Consider the following 16,236-nt stretch of genomic DNA (forward strand, 5'->3'; position numbering starts at 1 on the left):
GACCAATGACCTGATTTGGTCCAGGGCAGCTGCCTGTGTTTACCAGGGCAAAGGCTGCAAGGCTTTATGCCTCTTTGCAGATGATGGCAATAGATGCTCCAGAGTCTTGGCCTTTCCCCAGTGACTTTCTTCCTCTTCAGGTCTTTAAGGGAGAAAAGTCGCCTTTTCCAGGTCCTCTGTTGTTTCCCTTTACAGAAACTCTTACAACAAGAAAAATGGAGAGAACTGGAGAGAACGGTGCAAGCCTATTCTTTACTTAGAATTAAATTTATTGTTTTCAGTAGGGCTTTTTCCTTAGGGTAGCTTCCCCCAACCTGGCATCCTCCAAATGTTTTGGACCACCACGGGCTGGGGAGTGTAGTAATCAAAAAGATCTGGAGGTCACCTGGTTGGTGAAAGTTGCCCTAGACAAGGGAAAGTTTTCAGCTTGTTGCCTTCAAGCTTCCTATGAGCTGGCTGTATCTATTTGCTCGTGTTCATTGAACATACATGATTATTCTTTTATACAGTATTTTTGAGATGCTTTCCGACTTAGTAGCTGAGCAATCTAGGTATGAAAGACCACCTAGCGTAAAAAGAAATTCTAAGCCCCAAACCCACATTTATTAAAAAAAATAAAATGCCACAGGATGGGTCAATTGAGTACCATTGGCTCAGTCCTGTGCAATCCTCTGCCATCAGGCCTATGCAGGACTTCCCCCTATGTTGGCCTGTTGATATTTTCTTTTAATTTATTTCTTGCTTTTAACTTCTTTGTAACTTTTTATGATGTTATTGCTTGGTTTCATGTGTTTATATTGTTGTAAACTGCTGTGATATACTTCTTATAAAAAATATTTAACTAAATACAATAAATAAAAAGCCCCACGCCCAAACCAAGGCCACATATATACAGCATACAGTTAAAGCAAATGATGTCCCCCATAGAATCCTGGGAACTGTAGTTTAAGGGCGCTAAGAATACTAGCTCTGCAAGCAGTCAACTACAGCTCCCAGCATTCTACAGGGGAACCAGTGTGCAGTGTGGATGCGACTTTAAACACAGCCTGCTTGAGCAGTGTTTAAAAGCCATCCTCTTCAGAAAATAAGAAGAGCCTGCTGGATCAGGCCAATGGCCCATTTGGTTTAGCATCCTTGGACTGAGTCAGACCATTGGTCTATCTGAATCAGCGCTGTCTACTCTGTCTGGCAGTGGCTCTGCCAAGGACTGGACTTCGGACTTTCTGAATGCAAAGCACTTGCTCTACTGGTAAACCATAGACCTTTGCTGTCTAGGAAATGTTTCTGCAGGTCCGATGGACACCAGGTTCCAATGAAAGATATTGCCTTCATGTCCTGCCAAGTGAGTTTCTCAAGAGGGCATCTGTGAGGATACACCATGCTTTTTGTGGGAAACAGGTGCCAAACTAGAGGTCATCATTCAGCCTGCTCTCCTTATGCACTCGCATTTCTATTTTTACAACTTTTTACAACTGATCAAAGGTGCAGCATCAGTGGAAAAGACCAAACTTCAAGACCAGAATTATTTGGGCAAGGGCCATAGCTCAGTGGGAGAGCATCTGCTTTGCATGCAGAAGGTCCCAGGTTCAATGCACAGCATCTCCAGTTAGGTCCTCTGCCTGACACCCTAGAGAGTCACTGCCAGTCTGTGTAGCAACACTGAGCTGGATGAACCAAGAATCTGACTCAACAGAACACAGCTTCCTGGGTTCCTGTGAATTAAGGGAAGGATCACAACAAAGAGGCAGAAGATCTGCTTTCCATCCAGAAGGTCCCAACATTCAATCCCTGGCATTACCAGGAAGAACAGGGAGTATCCCTTGCCCGAAACCTTGGAGAGCTGCTGCCAGTCAGTGCAGACAATACTGAGCTGGGTGGATGAACGGTCTGGCTTGGCATCTTCTTATGTTCCTAGGAAGGGGATTTGCTGGGGCGGGGGGAGGAAACAATAAATAAAAACAAAACAGTAGATACGGTTTACAAAATTTGCAGCCAGAAGATATGGCAACAGGCACTAGGTTTAAAACAACTTTAAAACAACTGAAGGATGCAGATTTGCAGGGCCAAGAGGTCAATGAGCCAGGAGCGCAACAGCAGAGCCTAAACTCTGTGTTCACACAGGCAAAATCCCCTTAATTCACTCCAACAGCAAATTCAGGTGGTGAATGCCAGCTGGAGATGTTGAGAAAAACGAGGCCATTGAGAAACAAAAGAGGGAACAACCTGAATGCACTGGCAGTTCCTGAGATTTTGCAAAAGTGGAGAAGCAATTAAGAGCCACTCAAGTGAGGAGGACCTAGCAAGCTGTTGCGCAAAGCTTTAAGCCTGCTGGAGGAGAACTGGCTGGTTTGCACCCTGAGTAGGAGCAGTTCTAAGAAAAGGTAATAATAGATTGCAACATTTTGTTGCACTGTCCATTTTGCCGCTCTAAGAGCAAACTCAGGCGGCTGAGTGCCGATCACATCGGAAGCAAAGAAACCAGGACCGTTCCAAAATAAGGTGGAAACTTCTACAGTACATATGAAGGGGACTTTTCTCTCATCCAAACCAGGACACAAATGTACACAAGTCTGCAAATTAACATGGAGGATACCTTATGTTTTTAGAATCCCTAAATGGTCCAGCAAAGGACCTCTGAGCTTACACAAGCAGAAAAATGTGGAGTCAGGTAAGGGGGTTCTAGAGCAGGCTATTTTTTTCAGACTCCCCCCCCCCCCCGATTCTATAAACTCGTCCCCAGTGTCCCCTAGCTCACCCACTAAGAAAGACAGTATTACAATAATCAAAATCCAATGAAAACTATTTAGTTTAATTAATTAATTCAAGAAACTTGATGAACTTGGGCCAAGGAATCCAGCAAGTCTGATAAAAATTCACGCCTCCTGTGCTCCCTTGCCAGCTTCTTGCACAAGTTGACCCCACCGCCCCCCAGGTGGCAGCAGTGGTGGACCTACATTTTGGGGTGCCCTGAACTGTTACGGAGAGGCCCCTTCACCACCAGCAGTGAGCTCTGAGTGACTACCAGTATCTTCTCCGGCAGGGTTGTTCCATGACAGATCACCACAACTTATTAATTTTTTTAATTAACTACTACATGTCAGATTTTCATTAAGATCGCTATACTGGATCATCTCACATGTCGGAGACACTGGTGTGAATAAAAAAAATCCTATGCCTTATAGTTTTTGAGTTATGTGGGGGGGAGGTGTGAAAACTAGGGAAATATTATTTACATGCAGGATGCACTTTTCAAAGCAATTAAAAAAACAACAACAGCCATGTGGCTGAAAGTCACTTCTGGGGCCCCTCCACGGCCCTGAAACTTTCATAAAGTAAAGGGTAAAGGGACCCCTAACCATTAGGTCCAGTTGTGGCCGACTCTGGGGTTGCAGCGTTCATCTCGCTTTATTGGCCGAGGGAGCCAGTGTACAGCTTCCGGGTCATGTGGCCAGCATGACTAAGCCGCTTCTGGTGAACCAGAGCAGCGCATGGAAACACCGTTTACCTTCCTAGGTACCTATTTATCTACTTGCACTTTGACGTGCTTTTGAACTGCTAGGTTGGCAGGAGCAGGGACTGAGCAACAGGAGCTCACCCCGTTGCGGGGATTCGAACCACCAACCTTCTGATCAGCAAGCCCTAGGCTCGGTGGTTTAACCCACAGCGCCACCTGTGTCCCGAAGCTTTCATAGTAGAAATGAAATGGGGGCCATTTCACCTGCTTTGAAAACTACTAGTGTAGAGGAACTAGAAGCTGGGCAAAATGAGCTAGCCTGCAGTTGAACATAACAGGCAAGAGGAGCACCATTTGTGGCAGGATTTGCTTGCACTTCTATGTCTCAGATGCTGGGGGTGTGAACCACTAGTGGGAAGCGAGGGGGGCAGGAGATGCTGTGATTTCTTCCCCTGCTGACAAACTTCCCCAGAAATTCGCTGCCTGGCACCTACTGGGACGCAAAACATGGGATTAGTTAGAGGGACCTTTGGCACCGGCCGGGACAACCTTATGTAAGTTACCCATTTGGACACTGGTTAAGAAACAGCCTGCCCTTTACTTAACCCCCGGGGAAAGTCTCTCTCTCACCTGCACAAGCGTTACTGAAGAGCTTTGAGGTATGTGCCAGAGAGAGATCTGGCTTGGTATCATGACCCACTGTTTACCTCTTAGGTAAATATGGGTCAGAGGAGCCAAGAGAGAGAAAAGGGAAGGAGATAAAGAACAACCACACGACAACCTTGCAAGGTAGACCGGTCAGGATGATTGCAGAGGGTCCCCCCCCCAAAAAAGCACTCCAACCCTGCATGTGCATAGCCCCACCCCAAATGGGCATTGCCAGGATTTATGTTAGGGGAGCAGGTGGCCAGGACCAATGTGGGGCACCTGTCACCCTCTGTCTGGCTCTATCTAGCAGATTCGGACAGAAACGTTTCAACAACAGTTGTTGAAAATAAGTTTCTTTTGACCCCAAGTGCTCAGAAAAACCTGTCAAAATCTTCCTACAGTTTCTACTTTTTGTTAAGTAGTTTATTTATTTTACTTGATTTAGGGGGAGGCAGCTACCCTCCCTGCCCCCCCTGGCTACGCCCATGAAATCCCTCCCTTAGAAATCAAAGGAGGGCGGCGGCGGCGACTTCTGAGTAAACATATCCCGATAGTCAGGCTGCGGAGCATGACATCGCCTGGTCTTGAGGGAAGTGGGCAGTTTTCTCCCTGGAGATCGCAGGGCGTCTTTTGCAGCACCAAGGACGGGGGCGGGATGCTTAAAACCGGATAAGTCAATCACGGCGGGCGGGGGGGGGGGGAATCGGTCCCCATAGTTACTGCTTACGTGTGCTTAAGAAGTGGGGCTACGCTGGGCTCAGAATTGGGGGATCTGAGCCAGCCCCCTAAGAACTGAGCGAAGTAAACGCAACTCAGACAAAGAATGGATGGATGGATGAGGTTCATAGTCCTCTTGATCATCTCTTCACCTTACCTTGGCCAGCGCCTCCTCCTGCTTGGCGCTGAGGTCGCCAACGTACCCGCTCATGGTGGCCCGCGCTCCTGCAGCTGATCCAACCGGCGAATGCCGAGCCGGTGCTCCGGTCCGAAGGCTTTCATGGCCAGCCGAGCTCTGCCAGGCTCCCAAGCCCCGCCTCGGCCCGGCCCTTAAAGGGGACGTGCCTCTTGGCGAGCTGCGCGGGCGCGGGTCTCTTTCTGCGCGCTCGGCCAGTGCCGGATTGACGTTTTGCATAAACTAAACAAGCTATAGCTTAGGGCCCCACTCTCTTGGGCGCCCCCCAAAAAATTAAGGGGAAAAAAACCTGGATGTACATTTCCAAAATATAAGATAAAAAAACAAATAAACCTACGTAAAGGTAAAGGGACCCCTGACCATTAGGTGCAGTCGTGGCCGACTCTGAGGTTGTGGCGCTCATCATTCTTTACTGGCCGAGGGAGCTGGCGTACAGCTTCTGGGTCATGTGGCCAGCATGACTAAGCCGCTTCTGGCGAACCAGAGCCGCGCACGAAAATGCCATTTACCTTCCCACCGAAGTGGTACCTATTTATCTACTTGCACTTTAACATGCTTTCGAACTGCTAGGTTGGCAGGAGCAGGGACCGAGCAACGGGAGCTCACGCCGTTGTGGGGATTCAAACTGCCGACCTCCTGATCGGCAAGTCCTAAGCTCTGTGGTTTAACCCACAGCGCCACCCACGTCCCCTTTTACAGCAACATACATACAGCAACTACATACAGCAACAGTGTTTTGTTTTGTGTAGGCTCCTATGATGTAAGTAATGGGCCCCGCCTGCTAGCCTGCTCCCTAAAATATTACTGGTTTGCTCATTTCTATACAGTGGTACCTCAGGTTACATACACTTCAGTTACATTCGCTTCAGGTTACAGATTTCGCTAACCCAGAAATAGTACCTCGGGTTAAGAACTTTGTTTCAGGATGAGAACAGAAATCGTGCTCCGGCGGCACAGCGGCAGCGGGAGGCCCCTTAACTAAAGTGGTGCTTCAGGTTAAGAACAGTTTCAGGTTAAGTACGGACCTCCAGAATGAATTAAGTACTTAACCCGAGGTACCACTGTATATATAGGGTGCCAACATTCTGTATGTGCAAATGGCTTTCGATACCTATTAGGTCCATAAATTACCATATAGCATATATTCAACACAAAAACAGTGACAATTTGTTGTTGACAAAGGACAGCTACCTTCAGTAGCTTAGGGCCTCTTCAAACCTAAATCCGGCCCTGGGTAGGGGGTGCAGCTGAGGCCTGACCTTTCACGCTCTGTGAAGCTATGGGGTGCTCTAAGCGCAGGCACACACGGGAAGGGAGAAGAGCTGGCAGGGTTGCCAACTGACCGGGCAGAGAAGGAGCCTAGCCTTGTTCTTAGGAGGTGGACAAGAGTATCAGGAGAGGCTGCTGGATCAGGCCAGCAACAGCTCATCCGGTCCAGCATCACAGCAGACAACCAGATGGCCCAATGCGAAAACCCTCAAGGAGGGTTTCCAGCAACTGGTATTCAGAAGCGATGCTGCCTCCGACTGTGGGGGCAGAGCATAGTCATCGTGGCTAGTAGCCATTGATCGTCCGTGAATTTGTCCGTTGCTCTTTTGAAGTTATGCAATTTGGCGGCCTTCGCTGCGTCCTGTGGCGGTGAGTTCCGTAGGTTAACAGTGCTGCATGAATAAGTCCTTTCTTGGATCTGCGTGGAATCTGCCAACTTTCAGCTTCATGTGATGTCCACGAGTTCTAGGGTTATGATAGAGGGAGATAAACATTCCTTTATCCATGCTCTCCATGCCACATTTTGTGAACTTCTGTCTGTCACCCCTTCCTTGCCTTTTGTTGCAAACTGAAAAGCCCCAAACGCGCAGAGATCAAAAGAGTCAGAGGTATAGAGGTAACTAAATGTGTTTTAACTGATTTTAATGTTGTGTTTTTATATTGTTGTAACCCACCCTGTGGGTGGCGCTGTGGGTAAAACCTCAGCGCCTAGGACTTGCCGATCGTCAGGTCGGCAGTTCGAATCCCTGCGGCGGGGTGCGCTCCCGCTGCTCGGTCCCAGCGCCTGCCAACCTAGCAGTTCGAAAGCACCCCTGGGTGCAAGTAGATAAATAGGGACTGCTTACTAGCGGGAAGGTAAATGGCGTTTCCGTGTGCTGCGCTGGTGCTGGCTCGCCAGAGCAGATTCGTCATGCTGGCCACGTGACCCGGAAGTGTCTGCGGACAGCGCTGGCTCCCGGCCTCTTAAGTGAGATGGGCGCACAACCCTAGAGTCGGACATGACTGGCCCGTACGGGCAGGGGTACCTTTACCTTTACCTTTAACCCACCCTGAGACTTCGGGTAAGAAATCTAATTCTTGCTTGAAATGCATCTGGATAACTTATTATTTTTATTTTTATTGCACTCATATTCTGCCTTTTTTCCCCTCCCAGGAGCTCCTGGTGGCGTACATGGTTCTCTCCCTCCTCATTCCATCCTCAAAACAACACTGTGAGGTAGGCATAGGTTGCAGAAATCTTCCCAAGGTTACCACCCTGTGAGCTTCACGTGGCTGAGTGGGGATTTGAACTCTGGCCATCCAGATCCTAGTCTGACACTCTAACCCAGGGGTTGGCAAACTAAGGTTTGCGGGCCGGATCAGGCCCAATTGCCTTCAGGATCCGGCCTGCAGACTGTCCATGGATTGACGTGGGGATTCTGTTCATTTGGGCTGCTCCATTTCTGTTATGTACTGAAGTTCTCACCGTGGGCCAGCAGGGGGATACTGTAGATAGTTTTCACTCAGGTCCACATATGCAAATAAGGGATTGAAAGTGACGTTCAGTGATTGGATAGTTACAGAAAGTTGTTACTGTTGCGTTGTAGTGGAGCTCTATATAAGCAGGCTGGCTGAACCCTTCAGTTCAGTTCTGTTCTGGCCTGTGAATCGCTGTGTCGTCTGATATGTTCACCCACAACTTAAAATCCCCCCCCCGCGCCTTTCTATTTGCCCACATACACACACCCCGTGGCGGCGCCTCCTCCCTCCCTCCTCCTGGCTTCTCCCTGCCCTGCCTAGAGGAGGAAGGGGGCAAGGCTGAGCTGGCGGACCGCGATTTTAAGCAGCCCCTCCCCAGAGCCAGCCCTTTTGCACTGCTCATCTTCCCTCCGCCGCTACCCTGGTGCTCCTGTGGGTCAGGTGGCGGTGGCGGCTGCAGCCCCTGGCAGTTAAGCGCAGTGAATGGGGGTGGGGTGGGGAGGAGGACTTCTTGCCCCCCTCGCCTCTTCTTCCAGCTCCCCACCCCTCCAATGCCACTTCTCTGGCCTGCCACAAGGTCTGAGGGACAGTGGACCGGCCCGTGGCCAAAAAAAATTGCCGGCCCCATCTCTAACCACTATACCACACAGCCTCTCTTGCATCGTTTTTCAAAATATTGCAAGAGTTTGCTTGGTGCAGCCTACATTTTGGACTGCCAAGGAAGCATGTGTGTGTGTCTGTGTAGTGAAAACCCAGAGATCAGCTTTGCTATCTCCTCCTGCTTGAACAGCAGGTCAATGTGCAGTAATCAGTGGCAGATGTGATAAGCATTATCATGGGATCAGTGTCTGTACACAAAACTGCGGCTCAAGGTGGGAGAGCAGAGGCAAAGTTGGCATCCTAGGAGGGGTGTTGCAAAGGTGCGGCCTGCTGTCCTTTGGCTCCCCCACCAGCCTGCAGTGACTGGCAGCTCTCACAGGTGGAACAACCGAGCGACTCTTACCCAGCTAGACAGTCCTCCTGAGCCAAACAACACCCGCCCCCTGCTTTAACCTTGGACTCTCTGGGCTTTGGCCTCCCAGATAAAAGTCACTTTCCACCTGCCACACCACACATTTCATGGATAAACTGCTTTGATCCAGGAAAGTGAGTGGGGAGAAATTCAATTGAATACACATTCATTTATTTGTTTACATTTATATATATTTGTTATATATATATGTCACTGTTTCATAGGAAAAATATCCACGTGCTTTAGAAGAATACATAAAACCATGCATTGCAAAATATATATTAAAAAATTACAATCAGACCTCAACCATTGTGGCAGGATGTGTTGTTCTTACGTCCCTGTGTAAGCCTGGCAGAACGGAATAGTTTTCAGCAGCTGTTTAAAAGTTGGCAGAGAAGGGGCCTGCTGAATCTCTAGTGGCAGAGAGTTCCACAGGACTGGGCCAATGAAACTAAAGGTTTCTTAAATGTATAGTCACCTGTTCCCTTTTCCATCTGGCCACTAAGGATTATCCCCATGTTACAGATTCTTCCCCTTGCACCAGTACCAACAGGTGACAAAATAGCATCCTGAACCACACCTGAGGTCAATAGACCTAGTTTGGTGGGGGTACCATACAGGACAGGTCATGTAGCGCATAGCAGTCTCTTTCCCCACCCCTCATCACCTAGCAGTGAAGCCAGCCCTGTTCATAGTACAGTGGTACCTCGATTCTTGACTGTAATCCATTCCAGAAGACTGTTTGAATTCCGAAACATTCGAAAACCGAGGCGCAAAGGACTGGCTGTATATGCAACAGAGAAAATTGAAAAACATGCAGCGGAAACCATTCAATTTCTGAGGCGTGTTTGAAAACGGAACCATTTAATTCTGGGTTTTCGGTGTTTGGGTTCCGAAATGTTAGTCAACGGAGACAATCAGGAACCGAGGTACCACTGTATATCCTACAACTCTAAAACAATTCAGCTATGTCTTTTTGATCATCGTGTATCACAGTCCTTATGAATTAAAGTCCCACTTATCTCTCTGGGATAGCGTCCCTTGTTATGTGTACACTGGATAAAAACTTTTAAATCAGCCAAGGCACCAGGCTTAAAAATAATTGCAGAAGCAATTACGCTGGGCTTTCTGATGGATACGCCCAAAGCTCTATAGCAGAGACTTAGGCAAATGAACACTGTTGCAGAACAGGATGAAACAACCAGAATCGCAAACACTCCATGCCGTAACAATTTCTTGCTGTTGTCGGTGGCAGCAGTTGCCCATTTTAACACAGGGAATGATCCACAGTGGATGGCTCAAAACCATCACGGCGTAATTAATTCGTGTAGGTGGGTGTGTTCATCTGCCTTGTTCAGCATGTTAATCTGTTGGCACGCCGCCCTTTGTTTCAGCTGTGAATATAGTTAAACATCAAAACAACCTCAGAAGGGAGTGGCGTCTTTCCTCCCCCACTCTTGCACCCATGAACTTACTGTGATTAGCGTAAAAGAAGGAGCTCAATATAAAGCCAGTCCAGATTTGAGTGGGTGGTGATTAGACAACGCGGGAAGATGGCGTCCTTGATTTTTTAATCAAAATGGTTTCGGAAACAACATAAAACTTTATCTCCAACCCCATAAGAGTTTCGCTTCAGTTCCACATGCGCAAAACATTGTACAGGGTAGGATTTGTCGAATGGTTGGTGGTAGAGTGTTGGCTTTGCCTGAGAAGATCTGAGGTTCAGTTCCCGGCATTCGTAGAAAGGGCAGCGAAAGACTTTGCCTGAAATCCTGAATAGCTGCTGCCAGCCTGTGTGTACAACACTGACCTAGACAGACTAATGGTCTGGCTTGATACAATGAAGGGCCACAGCTCAATGTCAGACCATCTGATTTGCCTGCATTCAATCACCAGCATCTCCAAGTCGAATTGGGACTGACTCTTGGCGCTGTGGGTTAAACCACAGAGCCTAGGACTTGCCGATCAGAAGGTCAGCGGTTCGAATCCTCATGACGGGGTGAGCTCCCATTGCTCGGTCCCTGCTCCTGCCAACCTAGCAATTTGAAAGCACGTCAAAGTGCAAGTAGATAAATAGGTACCACTCCGGCAGGAAGGTAAATGGCATTTCTGTGCGCTGCTCTGGTTTGCCAGAAGCGGCTTAGTCATGCCGGCCAACAAAGCGAGATGAGCGCCGCAACCCCAGAGTCGGCCACGACTGGACCTAATGGTCAGGGGTCCCTTTACCTTTACCTTCTCTTAAAACCCTGAAATTCCTGGCCCTGTGAATTATAATCCTAAAATTATAATGCTCATCCAGTATTAGGAGTGGCCAATATTTGTATTTCTTCATCCGAAAATATAGTAACATCACTTTTTTTTAATAAAAAAAAATGTTCTAGCTTATTATTTTTCTGCTAACCCGTTGTGCCTTTGTTAGTTACCTTGAGAATCCTGTACTCAAAAGTGGCAGAAAGTATTTTAAATGAACAGAGGTGCCAGGAATTTTACGTGGAATATTTGGCGTACAAAATGTGTATGGTGGTCCATCCCAATTTAGGAAATGAAATGTCTGAGCTGCCTTTGACAATTATACATCTTGAATCTTATTGATAATGTAAGACTCTGCTGTTTACTTTGCTATCTTTCCCTCTTTACCAGGATTGGGGAACTTCAGGGCCTGGATCCAGATGTGGCCCTAGTCTAATGTTCAAAGACAAGAGTCCTTTTGGTTCCAGCCCTGTCCACCTGCCCCTTGGAAAGTGGCCCAGGAGGGAATGCAGACCTCAAGCCAAGGAAACGTAGAGAAAGGGGTAGAGAACCCAGGTCACCAACACTGGAATCCCAAATTGGTTAGAACGTGGTGCTGACAGCAGCAAGCTTGCAGGTTTGATCCCCAACCTGCCACCCTCCAGCTGTTTTGGACCACAACTCCCATCAACCCTCCAGCCACGCCGAGGCCATGCTCAGCAAGAAGCAATAGGAGTGGCAGAAGCTGACAGCAGGAAACATTTAACTAAAGGCACAGGAACCCCCAAAAGCCTCAGTCGTGCTTTGCCGGTCCACACTTGAGAGAACACAGCAATCACATTCAAACTTAAAAAAAAAAAAAATTAAAAAAAATTTCAACAAATCATGATTTAGTAACAGTGTCATTGCCACTGCAAAATGTGGGTGAACATTTGGGAAATGTTCTTTACTAATGCACAGAAGAGCAGGCAGGATCTAATCCCTAGGGCAGATCAAAGAAGCTCCAGTTCAGAATTATCTAGGAGCAAGGTTTGTGGGGGGGGGGTGTTTTTTTGTGGGGTGGGGGGTTGCTGCAGTTTCAAAGCAGTGTTGCTAGGCGACGAAGAAAAGGATAACCTAAAAAAGAAAAGGGATTCAGTGATTCAGAACCAGTTGCTAGAATTTTGTGTGTGAGAGAGAGTAAATCCAGAATTGCTTTAGTATAAATTGGTAGTTATAAGTTTAAATTTAGTATAAATTGGACACGGGTGGCACTGTGGGTTAAAGCACAGAGCCTAGGACTTGCCAATCAGAAGTTCGGTGGTTCGAATCCCCGCGATCGGGTGAGCTCCCGTTGCTCGGTCCCTGCTCCTGCCAACCTAGCAGTTCGAAAGCACCTCAAAGTGCAAGTAGATAAACAGGTACCACTCCGGCGGGAAGGTAAACGGCGATTCCGTGCGCTGCTCTGGTTCTCCAGAAGCAGCTTAGTCATGCTGGCTATATGACCTGGAAGCTGTATGTCGGCTCCCTCAGCCAATAAAGCGAGATGAGCACCACAACCCCAGAGTCGGCCATGACTGGACCTAATGGTCAGGGGTCCCTTTACCTTTACCTTTAAATTGGTAGCATCCTTTCCACTTAACTGTTCACACTTTCACTGGAAGGCATCAAGAAGTCAGCTTGTCAAGGCTAGATGTGGGAGAGAGAGGGACACTACTGCAAAAACAGTTGCAGGTCTTCGACTGCCTACAGCCCCAGACCCCAATACCTCTGCTCACGGTCAGTTTATCAGTGCGCCACCCCTCCACAAAATTGTGCCCCAGTCACCTCACAGTTACCAAATAAACAACAAGAAAATTAACGTGTAAATGATAAAAAAAGAACCAGGTCCACAAGTGCAGAGAATATTCCATAAATTTGTGTATCCATTAAGTTTTTGTATGAAATATGCAGAAATGCACAGAAAATTACCGGAATAATAAATCAAGATAACAAACTTTTTTTATAAAAGAATGGAAATGGTTTATTTGATATTGACAGATAAGTTTCAAACAGATAAAAACATTGGCAAGATTATTGTAACAACCTGCAGTTTCATAAGAGTATATATTTAAAGTAGACAATTAAATGAGCGAATTAAATGAATTTGGATCTTCAAAATATATTAAAAAATAAAGGAACCGCAGAAAGAGGGGGAAGGAAGTCAAAATTTGAAATGTTAAATTGATTGTAAAACTAATGAAATGTATAAACCTGAAAAGTATAAATAAAAACTTTTTTAAAAGAAAGTACATAAAATAAATCCATAGAGCCTCATACAAAACAATGTAGAAAAGCTAACCTAATTTGACTGCTTAAAATGTAGTACCAGCGATAGAAGAGAACAGCCTATTTTAGGATATATTTGTTTGTGAGGTTCTTTCATGGTCTTAAGACAGGTATGAGGAACCAGTGGCCCTTCCATCATCCCTGGCCATTGGGCGCGGGTCTCTTTCTGCGCGCTCGGCCAGTGCCGGATTGACGTTTTGCATAAACTAAACAAGCTATAGCTTAGGGCCCCACTCTCTTGGGCGCCCCCCAAAAAATTAAGGGGAAAAAAACCTGGATGTACATTTCCAAAATATAAGATAAAAAAACAAATAAACCTACGTAAAGGTAAAGGGACCCCTGACCATTAGGTCCAGTCGTGGCCAACTCTGGGGTTTCGGCGCTCATCTTTCTTTACTGGCCAAGGGAGCCGGTGTACAGCTTCTGGGTCATGTGGCCAGCATGGCTAAGCCGCTTCTAGCAAACCAGAGCAGTGCACGGAAATGCCGTTTCCCTTCCCGCCGGAGTGGTACCTATTTATCTACTTGCACTTTGACATGCTTTCAAACTGCTAGGTTGGCAGGAGCAGGGACCGAGCAATGGGAGCTCACCCCGTCGCGGGGATTTGAACCGCCGACCTGATCGGCAAGCCCTAGGCTCTGTGCTTTAACTCACAGCACCACACCACCCGTGTCCTTTACAGACCTTTTAATGTGTTGGCCTGGCGGAACTCTGATAACACCCCTTCCTTGCTGGTTGGAGCATAGAGACAGGTGTGGGTTTGTGGGTGGGTGTAAACTATCCTATGGGAGAAAGGTAAATTAGACATTTGTTAGACAACCTACATTTGTTTCCAGCCCCACCCACCACTGGCAAACAGCTCCCAGAAGCTTGCTAAGAAGGAAATGTGGCCCTCATCTTGAAACACCTTCCTGGCCTGTTTTGTTTGGCTGTATTAATTGGTTTAATGATTAGCTTGGTTGTTTCAATATGAATAAATAATGGCAGAGAATGTTTACAGTTAGCTCATGTCGGGTGACTCTCCCTTTGAAACCTGCTCAGGTATCAGAATGGTTAACATCCAGAGATGGCAGACCTACTCCCAGGGCGAAACTGCCAAGCAACCCTCATTAGCGCAACAGCACCACAAAGACTTAATTTGTTATGTTGTTGTCAGAGCATCAGACCTGCAGTCATGAGGAAATCCTTGGAAAGGAGCCCAAGAGAGACGGACAGCATTGTCTCACTCAAAATGTTTCTGACAGGAAAGAAGCGGGGATGAAGAAATAGCAGTGGGTGCCCAGCAGGCCTGTCCCAACCGTTCTGTAAGCTGGCAAAGGACCATGTTGCAAACTGTTTCTGCCCCAGTTCTAGGAACCAAAGCTGGCAGGTGAATCTCATTTCAACAGGACAGTGGGATCCTCTGAGCTAGGCATGGGTTGATCCATCAGTATCAGTTCTCTATGCTTCTTGTTTTTTCTGCACTTTTCTAAACCAATTTGGATTTTATTTTTTTAAAGTATCCTCAACAAAGCTTCACAGCGAATTTCCCCTAATATACAATTTTTTGCAAAGCAATTTTCTGTACAGGCAACTCCTCATTTATGCATATATTGGGAACACCACTGGAAAAAGCCTTCAAACAACCCTTTGAACCTCTGGAAACCTTTGAAAACCCCTTCAGAACAAACAACCACCAAACTCCACCACAAACCTCCTTGCTCTCCACAGGCCTCAAATGTCAGTGCAAAGGGTCCTGGGATTGCACTTGCAAAGGTTCAAGAGATTACTAGATCCTATTTTTGTGCCACTTTTGCCATTTTTGTGCTCTTTCAGGGCCATTTTTGCCCCTTTTCATGCCACTTCCAGGTTTGCGGTGATGCGCATGGGCGCAGTCATGTGTGTCTTGAACACACATCAGTGGTGAGTTGCCTATAATTTAATACATTAATGCAACTTTCATTAATAGGTGCATTTATATGCACACAATTCCCAGAGTGGTGTAACCGTCAATCCCTCTTCCCCAGGGAAGTCTGAGAAGTTTAATCTCTCAAAAATACTGATCTCCAGCAGTATAGAGGCTGCACCCTGGAATGCCGACCCTATCAAACCTGTTTGTTGAACCCTCTTGTCGCTTTTAGTGTGTCTGACCCTACGCTTTTGTTCCAGTGTCTGAAAGGGGTGGAGAACGTCTCCTTGAATAGGAATGCAAAGTGAAGTGTGGTGTGGAATTATGTTAGTCTGGTCTCGGGGCCAAAACGTAAATGTGCAGGCTTGGCTGCAGAGAGAAATAAAAATGGCTTTCGATACCTTCAACCATGGTATCCTTCTGGAGTGGCTGTCTGAGTTGCGGGTGGGTGGCACTGTTTTGCAGAAGCTCCGGTCTTACAGTGGTACCTCAGGTTAAGAACTTAATTCATTCTGGAGGTCCATTCTTAACCTGAAACTGTTCTTAACCTGAGGTACCACTTTAGCTAATGGGGCCTCCCACTACCGCTGCACCACTACCGCGTGATTTCTGTTCTCATCCTGAAGCAAAGTTCTTAACTCGAGGTACTATTTCTGGGTTAGCGGAGTCTGTAACCTGAAGCATCTGTAACCTGAAGCGTCTGTAACCTGAGGTACCACTGTACTTGGATGGTCGTCTCCAGAGGGTGATGCTTGGAGAGTGTTCTTCAGCCCCATGTGGGGTTCCTCAGGGTTTGATTTTATCCCCCATGCTGTTGAACAACAACATGAAACTGTTGAGTGGGGTCATCTGGAGTTTTGGAGGGTGGTTGTCAGCAATATGCCGATGACACACAACTCTATTTCTCCTTTACATCTGCAGGTGTGGTTGAGGATGTGCTGGACCGATGTCTTGCCTGGGTAATGGACCGGATGAGAGCCAACAAACTGAAGCTCAATCCAGATGAGACAGAGACACTGTTAGTGGGTGGCTCCCTAGACCAGATGGATGGGAGGTTG

The 16,236-nt window shown here is 47.2% G+C and overlaps 1 protein-coding gene and 1 long non-coding RNA gene across 4 annotated transcripts in view; one reads left to right on the top strand and one right to left on the bottom strand.

Moving 5' to 3' along the window:
• Positions 1-5,137, bottom strand: part of SEC14L2 (SEC14 like lipid binding 2) — a 36,214-nt gene extending 31,077 nt beyond the window's left edge. The window contains exon 1 of the mRNA XM_081175013.1: positions 4,977-5,137. Within this exon, the coding sequence (XP_081031139.1) occupies positions 4,977-5,030 (54 nt within the window). The 5' untranslated portion in view covers positions 5,031-5,137. The remainder of the gene's footprint in view (positions 1-4,976) is intronic.
• A 1,581-nt stretch (positions 5,138-6,718) lies between these two features.
• Positions 6,719-15,067, top strand: LOC308576065. Of its 3 annotated transcripts, XR_014003043.1 has the most exons (4): positions 6,719-6,900; positions 7,438-7,500; positions 9,489-9,683; positions 14,535-15,067. It is a non-coding gene; the product is annotated as an uncharacterized lncRNA (long non-coding RNA). The 3 variants fall into 3 exon arrangements; XR_014003044.1 differs by lacking the exon at positions 9,489-9,683; XR_014003045.1 differs by lacking the exons at positions 9,489-9,683; positions 14,535-15,067 and adding an exon at positions 11,395-12,026 and having other exon boundaries at positions 6,756-6,900.
• The last annotated feature ends 1,169 nt before the right edge of the window (positions 15,068-16,236 follow it).

The sequence above is a fragment of the Podarcis bocagei genome (assembly GCF_964188305.1).
Source record: "Podarcis bocagei genome assembly, chromosome: 16".
Taxonomy (NCBI): Eukaryota; Metazoa; Chordata; class Lepidosauria; order Squamata; family Lacertidae; genus Podarcis; species Podarcis bocagei.